We start from the raw sequence: 13,462 nt of genomic DNA, 5'->3' as shown, positions 1-13,462 counted from the left end.
ATGCTCAAATCTTGTTTTGCACTTGGAGTTTTCAAGTAGTTTTGGAAGCTTTTGTACATAATCATGATATCCTTCCTGATTTTTGCAGAATGAGACAGAGTCATCGAATGAGGCCCCATCCAATCCAAAACCAGCGGAAGAATAACTTGACAATGATGTAAGATTTATTCTGAAAAAAACTCTTATAGTTTTCTTTTGCCTTATAGGCTAAGACACAGACTGGGAATCAATATTTTTCACCTAATGTGACACAACACATATATGCTCATTCTTGTTTTACAATTGGAGTTTTCAAGTAGTTTTGGAAGCTTTTGTACATAATCATGATAGCCTTCCTGATTTTTGCAGACTGACAAAGAGCCATCAAATAAGACGCCATCCAAGCCGAATCAAGTAGAAGAAAAGATTTCAAGAAAGGTTAGAGAAAGTGAACATGTCACACTCATTTCCTGTTTAGCTTAAACGTTGTTTTTGAACTTTGTTTACTATTAATGTTGACTTAGGCAAGTATGAAATGTTCCTACGAAGTTTGTAATGAACTATGAAGACTTTTGTTTTATTTAGGTTGTTATTGAAGAAGTTTCAGGTTTTAACACTTTATTAATAAAAGTACTTCAAAACATCCCGAAACTTCTTCAATAACAGCCTAAATGAAACAAAACTCCTCATAATTCATAACAACAACGAACTATGAATCGGTATGTTTCAATCGTTTTTATCAATGGTGTACAAAGAAAAGCTCAAATTTACTTAGGGTTTTCAAATTGAGATTTGGGGCTTTCGTGTTGTTGTTCTTTGGATGTTACTTTAAGCTTGTTTTTGTTTGAATTGAACAGAGAGAGCATAATCAGAGTTACAAAGAATGAATTTCAGAAAGCTTCATCTACATATAATTTTGGCTTACAGAGGAAGACGAGCTCATGACTTTGCTTTTAGGTAAGCAATTTTGAATTTTTGATATTCCTATTTCTTATCTGATCAAGGAACCTGGTGTGAAGAGAGCTTTGATTATTGGAGTTGGTCTTCAGATACTGCAACATATAATGCTTTTTATTTTTAGAAAGTAAAAAAAAATGATAACAAATAAAAGAGAAGAAGCATGTTTGGAGTTTACATGAATAAATGGAATATTAATATATTATACATCTTAAATACCGAAAGAGACAAATGTGTCTCGTCTTTTGACAAACCTTGGAATACGTGCAGAGTCTGCATCTCTCCTTATAAGCTCCGTAACTACATTTTTTATGCTTCCATGTATTCTTGTCTCTAAGGTTAATGGATGTATATGGAAGAAGACAAATTCTCTTTGTTGTGTTTCTCTTTTTTTCACCTGAATGGTAATGTAACAGTTTCAAATTGAGTTTGATAGGCTAGTCTAATACCAATGATAACAGTTCATCTGCAAAGGTCTTAATCCTTCTTAGTCTCACATCTAAGAATTTGATACAATTTGTTTAGTTTCAAGAAAGCTTTCCAAAAAAATCCGATATTAACAAATTTGAGAAACGTTTTGCTTGGTTACTTGTTTGGCTTACGTATATTTATATCTTTGGTAGGCTCGTGAATTTTCTTATGACATTGTTAATCGCTTGCTTGTGCTTGTGAAACTGTGTAATTTTGTTAATTTTAGGAAGGATTTGTTTAGTTTTAGAAAAGCTTTCCAGAAATCCAATATTAACAAATTTGAGAAACTTTTTGCTTGGTTACTTGTTTGGCTTACGCATATTGATATCTTTGGTAGGCTCGTGAATTTGTTTATAACATTTCTAGACGATTTCTTGTGCTAGTGAAACTGTGTAATTTTTTTTTAAATTTTCAGAAAGGATTTGTATAGTTTCAGAAAAGCTTTCTAGAAAATTCGATGTTAACAAATGTGAATTTTTTTTACTTGGTTACGCAGGATAGTAACACGCTGGGAAATTCATTACCTCTCAGACTAACACTGTCTGAGCTGAAATATCATATTGGTTCAGAGCCAAGGCAAAACAATTGGAGATTTATGTTGCTTATTGAAAATGTTTAGATTTCGAATGTAAAAAGAAAGCATTTTACATATTCTGGATGACTTTACAAAACCAAAAAAATAGAAAAAATGTTATAGACGATTGGAAAGCATTTGATAATTTTTGGAGGGCTTCTAGAAATAATATTTTAGTGTATTTCTATCTAGCAACGTTTAAACTTAAAAATGAAATCAGATCAAAAACTTAGTGACTTTCAGGTTTAGTAAAAATAATGGTTTAGACGCTAGGCTTGAGGAGAATCATCTGTTATAGTCAAACACATAAATTTACTTAAACTTAAATTATATATTATAAAGTTGGAAAATATTTGGCAATTTTCAGAAATAATAACATGCATGATTCAAATTTTTTTGGAAGGTTTAATATATAATTAGGACAACTATCGCTTAGTTGATAAAAAATAACAAATTTTAACCCACAACCAACATATTCCATTAAAAGCTCTAATCTTGCCGATGAAACTTCTGAGTTTACGGGTATTTGCTATGGAGATTGGGGAAAAATCTTAAACAATACTTTTCAACTCTAAAAAAATTTCATAGCTCAAAGTTATATCTTCCTCTTAAAATATTCATTTGAACTCCATTCTCCACAAACACAAAAAACTTCAATCATATTTCGAAAATCTGTTAAAAATATCAAAACCAAATCTCAAAATGATCAACCAGAGAGACATTTAACTAAATATTCCAAATTAAATACTGAAGATCTTCTTCTAAGTGAATAAAAGATGTAGTCATATTCTTATCAACATAGAACCCTCACTGGAAAGATTCATTTGAATTCCATTCTCCACAAACACAAAAAACTTCAACCATATTTCGAAAATCTGTTAAAAATATCAAAACCAAATCTCAAAATGATCAACCACAGAGACATTTAACTAAATGTTCTAAAACAACTCAAAACATTGTGAGTCTAGAAGGTGAAGATGACAACAATCCAATTTTAAATTTCAAAACAACTACAAAATCCAATCGCAGTAACATATCCTCAATTTATAATGAACATGAAATGATGATACCTTGATTAGATGCGGAGACAAGAAATAATGAGATGTGGAGACGACGGCGGATCAGAGATGATGAGGAGACGGTGACGGATCGGAGACGATGCGGAGACGATGACGGAGACACAACGGAGATGACGATGGAGGCGATGCGGAGACGACAGACGACGGCACAGCTTTGTCTTCGTGGAAAGATTTATTAAGTTTTCAAAATGTTTTAATTTTTTTATTATATAATTTAGGTTAAATTAACGTTGGGGATAATATAGTAATTGGCAATCATTAAATGAAATATTTTTGTGACATTGGGTCTTGAGGTCTATATTTGGAAGAAAAACTTGGTCTACTGCTATCTATGGCCATTTCTCTTAATATATTCAGTTATCATTTATACAATGAAATATAAAAAATTATATCCTATTTTTTATCTATTATATAATCATAATCAATCTTGTTAAAAGAAAATTATTATATTGAACTAAATATGGTAAAATTATATTAAATTAATAAATTTATATATAAAAATATATACAAAATTATAAATATTTATGTTCAAAAATATAATACATTAGTAAAGCGGGTTAACATTATCAAACTATATAATACATGTATAAAAATTAACATGTATTTCATTAAAGCTAATATAATCAATCATGTTAAAATAAAATTATTATATTGAACTAAATATGATAAATTTATATTAAATTGATAAATTTATAAATTTTACTTTTCAAAAATATAAAATATTCATGTTAAAAATATAATATAATGACAAAACGACTAAACATTATCAAACTATATAATATATGTAGAAAATTAAGATTTTTCTATATATAATAATATATTATCTAAAATAAATAAAGTAAAAAATATTGGTAAAAGGAAATGTAGCTTTGAAAGGTGGTCAAAATTTAGAATAAATTAAATACAAAACAATTTTGAAATATGTTGTTTCATGCATATATTAATTTGATTAATAACTCAATGAAAATACAATAAGATAAATATATAATAAGAAGCAATAAATACATATGACGGTTTTAAACAATTGATTAACTACAACATATAAACTACAAATTTATTAAATATTGTATATGAAATAGTTATATAAACATTTAAGTATATGATTAACTTTTTAAAAATGTATACTATTAATGATCTAAAATAAATATCTACGTATATAAAATTGAAAACAAACACCCATGCGCTTGCGCAGGTCGAGATCTAGTTAAAATTTGAAAGACAAACTTAATATTTTGGTCTAATCAACAATCAACATTTGTCAGGTCATACAAAAAAAAACCCATTTTTTTTTCAACGGTGTTGATAAGTTTCAAGGCTGAATTTGCCAAATCATGTATTTTGTTTTTACAATAAACCATTGTAAGCTTATCAATAGTTATTAATATTTATGTTGATAAATCTCCCATTGTAAATAGTATAATACAGAACTCATTTGTTTGAAATGCAATCACATACATTTTTTTGGTAAAGACAAACACATACATTTCTTATTGCTAAGTAGCTTTTTTTTTATTGCCAAGTGGTTGATAATAAAGTAAACATAAAGCTACGACTTCCCTGGTTAGAGAAATCTAACGAGGCAAGTACCTGGTTGAAGAAACTGCTAATATTTCTACTTGAACCCTCAACGTGTCATTCACGAGATAACCTCTCCGTGAATCCCTGAGATCAGCTAGAGAGATAAACTCAGGGTAACCCCAACCTAATCCTGGTCCTGGACGATTGATCCAATGATTGACTGTGAAAGATATAAAGTTGACAAGAAAGCATTCTTAGTCACAACGGATGTGTTCACAGCGATGATGAATATACAGTAGTATCGATATATATATCATCTGCTTACTTGGCCTGTCGATGGTTCTCCAGTGGGGAGAGGCAAGTTGGTTAAGAACTCTAAGCTGGGCTCGAACATAAATACTCTCGTAGGGTCTGAGGCTCTCGTTCGCATTAAGAACAAGATACATGGACAAGAATCTTCCCTCCCCCGTTGAAAAGCCAGTTGGATACAATTGTATATTCCTGATCAACATATGTAATATTTTTATAGCAAAAAAAAAAAACACATGTAATATTTTCACTACCACTATACTCTTAACTAAAGTAAAACAGCTTTGATCTTGAAATAATGTTGGACTTACCAATTTCTTCCTCCGATGGAGAACGCATCAGATAAATAAGTATCTCCGAGCAGCGTGGAGAACCTCTGAATAGTCCAGGTGAACCTGGGGTTAGGAAAATTCCTAGCGACGGTAAAAAGTTCTGATCTTTGAAAGGTAGTAGGAAAAGTCACATCAACACCAAACTCGCAGTGATCTCCATTGAAGAGGTATCCGTTTCTCGGGTCTCTGAAAGCAGCAAGAGACATGACCCGAGGGAATCCCCACATCGTTTTGAAAACATTGAATCGCCATACATGTGCAGCTGCGGTTTATACAATTCTTCGATAAATAGATGTCACCACTATATACGCATTGCAAGTTTTTTTGATAAAATCGATTAGCAAAAAAAGTACCTTGCATGGTGAAGTATTGCCTCGCGCTCCTACTAAATACGTAAACCCTGAGATCCGCGATAACCTCTTGATGTGAAAAGACTAGAGTCGAGTTGTCTATGGCTACGTAAAGAGAAATAAACCCTGAACCACCATCATGCCTGTTCCCGTTGGGGAACACAATAAGTGACCTGTTATAACAGGATCCATCAAACCTTTTTAATACATTGATAACTAATATCACTATATCAGAATACCCAGGGACGTCCCTATAAACAATTAAGTAAGGATTTAATCAAAAAATGTTTTTTTTTTTACAAATTCAGGGACCTTTGTCTGTGTAAATTTTTTTTTAAAAAATTGAGGACTATACGTCAGTGTTTAACTTGGCTATGCCTAAGACCACCCTGAGAATACCAACATACCAGTTGTATCCACCAACCGAAAAAGGACCAGATCTGTATCTGTCTCTTTCTTGCGACTGAAGGATCGTGTTAAAAGACTCAATTTTGAGAGAGTAAGACATTGGAGGACGATCTCTCATACCCGTCACTTGGTTTGAAAGTGGGACTTTATAATCACGTGAGGATATCTCTAGGTCGTCATCTTTATCTAAGTAATGCGCTTCTCCCAGGTTTGTGTCTGTTTTTGCTCCATTCTCCTCTGTTTCAAGACAAAAACAGAGCATTTGAGTAAAAGAAAATAAATGGATTTCTTGAATATGGGTTCGAATCTAAGAGCGGAAGATATTTCATGCATACGCTGTGGAGTTGTCTTTAGGTCATCAGTGTATTCTCGTATGAGGGATTGTGCAGAGGCAGATGTGATCAAGAGACAAAATAAGACAAAAACAGCATAAATGGTGTTTGTGTAGTGACTCTTCATCTTTTGAAATTACGTATGAATGAAAGTTTAGAGCAAAGACTGAGATTTTATAATAAGTCCGTAAGAGTGACAGGTTCCTCTGTCAATGCTATAATATTTACCAGATGATATCCCGCGCATGCGCGGAGTGAGTTTTTATAATAATGTTTATTTATTAAATAGTTTTAACATTTTGCAACACTACAATTTTTATCGATTATAAAATGATGAATGAAATGGACTTTTCAAGGGTCCAAGATTCAAATCATGTAGTATTTAAGATGTCAATCTATTTCCAAGTATTTTGATACAAAGAGAATGCATGTTCAAACTTAATCTAAATGCATTCAGTTCACTAAAGTGGTTTGATTAAACTAACAAGGTTCTAGCACAACTAAACATCAACTTTCAATCAATTGGAATAAGGAGAAATCATGGGCATAGGATTTTGATTTCAGATGACTAAGATTAAATCTAAAATGACAATATTTCAATCAACACATTCCCCTAAGTCTAGATATCAATTCTAAGCAAGTTCTCTTCTAAGATAAAAGCTCATTTACTCTCATGATCAAACATCAAATTCCTTTGGTTTGTGTCAATCAAGCAATCATTAAGGATAGATCATTCAACTTTCCTAACTCCCCTAACATCAAATCCCTTTGGTAGGGTAAGCTAATAGCTTGATGAGTTGGCTCAGACATTTCATCAAACACCTTCCGAGCAATGAAATGTCTAGAGTTCTAAACCAGAATGGCCAACTCAAGCTTATCATTAAGATCACTCAATCAAGAAAGGAAACACAATAATCTACTCTAAACATTCTAGATCATCACTTAATCATCCTAAATCATCCTAACCCATGAATCCAAAGATGACAACTCACTCATAATCATGGTAGACACTCGATCATTAGTTGATCCAAATCTAAACATGATTAATGGTCAAAATAATCAAGCAAAGATAAAAAATTATTATCAAGATTAGATCTTTCACCCAAAAGTGGCTTTTGATTAGATAGAAAATAAGATAAGATCCTAACATTAGGGTTAGAGAGTATTTATATGACTTCTAAAACCTAGTGGGCTCAGTCAACAACCTGAAAGGCCCAAATAAAACATAAATTTTCGATCAGAAGAAGAGAAACACGTGTGGGTTGATGAAATCGCTCCACCTAGTCGCTTCGAGAGGTCTCTCCGGCTCTCTGCTTCATTTCTTCATATTGCGCGCAGGTTGATGACCTCGCTCCATCTTGGTCGCTCCGGCTCTCGAAAGTCGTCGATGAGAGGTTGAGTTCGGAGCGGGTACCTCACCTCGCTCCGGGACGTCGCTCCAATTGCTTTGTCCGCAACTCCATATGGCGCGCGGGTTACTGAGGTCGCTCCCACTGTCCGCTCCAGCTTCAAAGTTTGCGAGCGGGTGCCGCAACTCGCTCCGGTAGGTCGCTCTAGCGTTTGCACCATTTCTCCAAAAATGCCAAGCGGGTACGCCATGTAGCTGCGAGAGGTCGCTCCAGGTTAGAGCGGGTTTTCACCTCGCTCAAGTAGGTCGCTCCAGCTCCTCTACCCGCCCAATGATCATTTTCTACTTCTTTTTAAACCATAATGCCTCCAAATACCTCTAAAATCTTCAAAGGACACTTCAACACCTAATAAAGACTTATGTATGCAAATGGAACCTAAAGATGCCTAAATACTAATCTAAATGATTCAAAATGTGCAAGAATGAATGACTAAAACAATGCAAATATGCAAGATATCAATGAATACAAATGTTGATATCTTAAATATATCATCGTTGTTGAATAGTTAACGTATTACATCTCATCTTAATTATTTTTAAGACTTCATATGCACAAAAAGAAATTAAGTTTTGCGGTTGACACAAATCACCAAAACCAAATAGGCAGCAGGGATTGTATAATGACGAAAGGGGATTAGGTTTTCTGCTCTCGATTTGTTTACTATTAAATCTCCATACGTGATTTCATTTTCTGCCTCTATAAAATTGTGTTTTCGTTCTCGTCTTTGTTTCATTTATATGAGTTAAGTTTCTTTTTTTAGCTTCTTGTATAAATTCGGTGAATTACATAAGTGTCAATTTAAAAGAATAGACATCTGTAAAAATTAGTTTCACTCTAGATACATATCTAAGAATCAAAATTTTGAAAAAAAAACATCGGCAAACTATATTAACAGGTTAGTGTTCAAATCTAATATATCAAGCGTTATAGAATATAAGTACAGACTCGAAATATAAATGTTTGTCTAGTGTATATTCACCATCTCGGTCTAAAAATCATCTAATTCAAGAACAACAAAAGAAATCACTTATTTCACCAGTTCGGGTAATATCTGAATCCGAACGGGTAATATCTGAACCCGAATGGATATCCGAAGATAACCAAACATAAGTATTTAGCCCTATATTTCTAGTTTACTTCTCTCATTTTATTCAAAATATTTATATTAATGATGCTTATTGCTCAAAATTAGATAATATACATATAATTATGGACAAAATAATTTGCTACTCACTTAAAATACATATCAAGCTTTTGTTTCTTGCAAACAAAAGTTGCATCTAAAATTTCAAAACAACAACTAAATTAGTGGCTTTCTAACCTATTAATAGATTAGTCTTTTAAAAAATATAAAATCAGTTAACTTAAAATATATTTTAAATACAAAAAACTTAAACAATGAATAATTTATTTATTTTTTCATCAAAATTTAAATTCTGAACCCAATCCAAAATATCTGAACCCGAACATAAAATATCCAAAACCGACTCAAAATGTAGAAATACCTGAATGGGTTATATACCTTTATACTGAAATACCCGATACGAACCGAACGTGTATCTGAACCCCCACACCTACGATATATGATCATTTTTATCTTGCTTGAACAAAAAAAAGTTAAACCATTGATCAAAAAATATTAAATGTGGGACTTTTACCATTTTTAGTAATTTATAGTCATTTAAAAAAAATTCAAAATATAACATATAAGAAAATATCTAATTTTTTTTATATATGCTTATGTGATTTTTTTAATTTCTTTTAATAGAATAAATTAAACAAAAAAAAGATAGGTTAGAAAAATTCTTATCAAATATGTATTATTCATATCATTAATTGTCATATATATGTTAACCATATTAGGTAATTCCGTAGCTTTTATTTAAGGAAAGAAAAAAATATTATTTTGTACACTACTAATTAATTTGATAGTTAGTTTAATAAAAATCATAGTATATGTTTATATGGACCAACTTATTTTTCTAACAATTCTAAGAATCATTCTCATGATGACACGTGGCTAGAAAAAAATGTTGTAATGCTCCAGGATTAATATATAGGAGATTAAATTATATCATCATACAGTTTGTTTCTTTTTTTAACTAACCCTTCTATACACGAATCAAACTATAATCCCCTGTATATTAATACTAGAGCATTAAAACATATTTGGGTACGTAGCCACTTGTCATCACTATGATGATTCTTAGAATCCTTAGAAAAATAATTGGTCCATATAAATATATATATTATATTTTTTATTAAACTATCTATCAAATTAATTAAATTTCCTTAAATAAAAGCTACCAAATTACCTAATATCCCACCGAGCAAAGCGTTGAACTGCTGGTGTCGGACCTCCTTGATGCTGATACAAATAAATGAATAATTGGAACAGGAATCGCATCCAGCTACTGCTTCCAGATTATGCAACAAAGATCCTCTGCATCAAACTCAGTCTCTTCAAGGCTCCGGACAAATGTGTCTGGCTAGGCACAAAATCAGGAGACTACACAGTCAAGTCAGGGTATTACACTGCTGTTGTGGCAAATAATGATGATGGAAGGCGGGAACAGAGTTCAAGTGGAAGAAGAACGTTTGGAACTTAGAATGCGCCCCTAAGGTGAAACACTTCTCCTGGAAACTCAAAAGAGCCCTACCCGTAGGGGAGCGATTGCTAGAAAGGAATATAGATGTTGATCCCAAGTGTAAAAGATGTGACTGCAATGAATCTATTATTCATCTCTTTTTCCAATGTCAACTGGCTCAGAAGATCTGGCATCTCGCCCCTCTTACTTCTGAGGTGGACTACAGAGGAATCATAGATTTAATGTCGGTGTGGCCTTCTCTATGCTCGCAAAAGTGCTTACCTTTAACCGGTATTCTCGCTGGTTCCCTGGTTCCTTGGATCTTGTGGGCAATTTGGAAGGCAAAGAACAGATTCGTCTTTGAAGGATTCTATGCTACTCCCGAAGACACCCTCTCCTCTGCTATCATCTTGGCACGCGAGTGGAGCAATAACTGCAAACCAGAGCCTGCAGTAAACAAGCGCAGTTTCAGACAGATACCTGAGGCTCGCAGCGAGACCATGATAGTAAGATCAGATGCAGCCTGGAACTCAACTAGTAGGAAGCAGGGTTAGGATGGGTGCTACACTCCACACCAAGAAATCAGGAATTCCAAGATAAAGTTGGATTTGTTGTGTCCCCATTAATGGCTGAGGGTTTGGCTCTGCGAGAGGCGGTCTCTACTTGTCAAGATCTTGGAGTTATTTTGGTGCGGTTTGAATCAGACTCTGCTCTCCTCATCAAATGTATTAATTTGGACTCAGTGTTTATTGAGCTCCATAGTATTGTCTCAGATGTTTTAGCTTTTGCTTCTGAGTTTCAGTCTGTCTCCTTCGTTTGGATCCCTCGGGAGAAGAACATGGTGGCTGATAGTTTGGCTAAGTTGGCCTTGAACTTTGTAGACGATGTGGTGGTTGCGGATGCTCTTAATGCTCCCAACTAATTTCTTTAATATAATTAAGTATGTGTTTCAAAAAAAAGATTAAAATATATATGGTAATTAATGATTATGAATCATACATATTTGATAACAATTTTTGATCATCTCTCTTTTTTGTTTAATTTTATATTATTAAAAAATTAAAAAATCACATTAAGAATATAATAAAAAAATTAGATTTTTTCTTATATGTTATATTATGAATTTTTCAAAAACGTCTATAAATTACTAAAAATTGTAAAAGTCCCACATTGAAAATTTTGATCAATGGTTTTTTTTTTTTTGTTCAAGCAAGATACAAATGATAATAAATCATATGCATATGAAGTCTCACTAATAGATATATATATATATATATGTACAACATAAAAATACATAAATATGTTAATTTTGAATTTTGCATTGAAAAAGTATTTAAACCTTAATATTTTAATTTTGAAGTTTGCTTGATTATTTTAGCAAGTGTAAGATTTTATTAATTAATATTTTTTGAAAATCTTACAGGAGATCGATACAACAAAAATTTATTTGGAAGCTATTAAAATCACCTAGAGAGATACATGGATTGCACTCTAATCTCATATATTAATTGAGAGACAATTGCTTTCCTAACCCTAACCTTTTTTCTCTTCATCACAACACTGACAAAGAATAATTTGGAAGTGTCGATTGACTATCTGAAATGGTAACGTTTTCTTTAGTTTATCCCATTGTTTTCCTTAAATAGACCTAGAACAATTTTTAATTATTAGTAAAGTGGGCCATGTACATAGAAGAATTTGTTTTGGTTTAAAAATTGTTGCATATCCAAAATTAATATGAACCATCATAACTTTCGTTTACAATTTTGTTACAATCAAAAATATAGGCTTGAGCAAAAAATCCGAATCCAAAAAACCGAACAAAATCTAATCCAAAAAGTAGTACTGAACTTTAACCAAAACTATAACTTGATCCGCGCCTTCACGCTGGTGTTTGATTTAACTTGTGTTCAACGTAAACTCATAAACCGCTAGTTTTATAAAAAAATCTCATGTATATTTTTATGTTATGTAATTTACATATAGAATAGAATATATTATTTTATAATATAGATGTTTGATAATAAATTTTTTTTATATCACATAGTATTATATTAAAAAAATTATAACTTAATGCAATTTGATGTAATTGTATTATTCATATATTAACCTGTTGTTTTTTGTTAACTTATTTTAAAATAAAACAGCATACTAAAAATTTTAATTTTTGCATTAGTTTTCTATGAACTATTATTAATTTTATGATATTTTGTTTTCTTGAAAATCAAACTCTCGAAATTTTTATATTTGATTAAACTTAATAAGGTAATAATGCTGTATTTAAAAATTGTTTTATATAATATATACTATTTATATTTCAGTTTGCGTTTTTATTTTCACCACAAAGAAACAAGAGTCATTGTAATTAATTAATTTAAATTGATATTAAATACAGTGGCAGAATCTGTAATTAAAAAAATACAAAAAAGAAGTACTTAATTTATTGTAAATACAATGTCTAAATGTGTAAATAAAAAGTATTTAATATGTAATCCATGTTTCCAAACAGTACCAAAAAGTACTTCGATTTTAATAATATAGATTGGTTAGATATCCGATCAGGTTCAAAATTTTGATATCTAGGAACCATAACGGAACCCAATCCGAAACAAAATATTTCGGGTATCCGTATATATTCAAACCAGATTTATATACTTAAATATATTAATTATTTTTAAATTTAATATCTAAAAGAATATACAAAATATATAAGATGTTTTTAAGTTGTCCAAAATGCTTGAAAATATATACAAGTAGTTAAAAGTAAATGTTTAAATAGTTTAACGATACTCAAAATACTAAACCAAATGTTATGTTAAGTTTAGGTATTTTTGGCATACATTATTCAAATCTATATGACATATATTATTTTTAGTTTTAGATTTTGAGAAATTAATGTATATATAAACTTTATTTAAAAAAGAAATTAAATGGGTTATCCAAATCCAAAACCTAAACCAAACCCGCAAAGATCTGAACCGAATCAAACCTGCAAAGATTCTAACGAAACCCAACCGAACCAAATAATACAGGAATGCCCAGCTCTAATCAAATGTATAAAAGAGTTATTGACAACAAAATATGTACTATTTCTAATAATTAAACTAGATTTTGACCCGCGCTTTCAAAGCGCGGGTTTATTTTTGTTTTTTTTTT

The 13,462-nt window shown here is 31.4% G+C and overlaps 2 protein-coding genes across 2 annotated transcripts in view; one reads left to right on the top strand and one right to left on the bottom strand.

Annotated features, from left to right (window-relative positions):
* LOC106323310 overlaps positions 1-6,436 on the bottom strand; it is a 15,299-nt gene extending 8,863 nt beyond the window's left edge. The window contains exons 1-6 of the mRNA XM_013761454.1: positions 6,313-6,436; positions 5,977-6,214; positions 5,573-5,742; positions 5,199-5,481; positions 4,904-5,079; positions 4,648-4,798 (exon numbers count right to left, since the gene is read on the bottom strand). Coding sequence (XP_013616908.1) covers positions 4,648-4,798; positions 4,904-5,079; positions 5,199-5,481; positions 5,573-5,742; positions 5,977-6,214; positions 6,313-6,436 — 1,142 coding nt within the window. The remainder of the gene's footprint in view (positions 1-4,647; positions 4,799-4,903; positions 5,080-5,198; positions 5,482-5,572; positions 5,743-5,976; positions 6,215-6,312) is intronic.
* Positions 6,437-10,099: 3,663 nt separating this feature from the next.
* Positions 10,100-10,860, top strand: LOC106323309. The gene is made up of 2 exons (XM_013761453.1): positions 10,100-10,264; positions 10,489-10,860. The coding sequence occupies exons 1-2, from the start codon at positions 10,100-10,102 to the stop codon at positions 10,858-10,860; spliced, it is 537 nt and encodes a 178-aa protein (XP_013616907.1).
* The last annotated feature ends 2,602 nt before the right edge of the window (positions 10,861-13,462 follow it).

This window comes from Brassica oleracea, chromosome C2 (genome assembly GCF_000695525.1).
Source record: "Brassica oleracea var. oleracea cultivar TO1000 chromosome C2, BOL, whole genome shotgun sequence".
Classification (NCBI taxonomy): Eukaryota; Viridiplantae; Streptophyta; class Magnoliopsida; order Brassicales; family Brassicaceae; genus Brassica; species Brassica oleracea.
Note: the sequence above shows the minus strand (reverse complement) of the source record. Positions and strands in the feature narration are given on the sequence as shown.

What these genes read in the sequence shown, in the direction of transcription:
- LOC106323309 (XM_013761453.1), top strand. Translation starts at nt 10,100, where the DNA reads ATGAATAATTGGAACAGGAATCGCATCCAGCTACTGCTTCCAGATTAT. An exon ending in GGTATTACACTGCTGTTGTG is followed by an intron (nt 10,265 to 10,488) that starts GCAAATAATGAT and finishes CAACTGGCTCAG; the next exon opens with AAGATCTGGCATCTCGCCCC.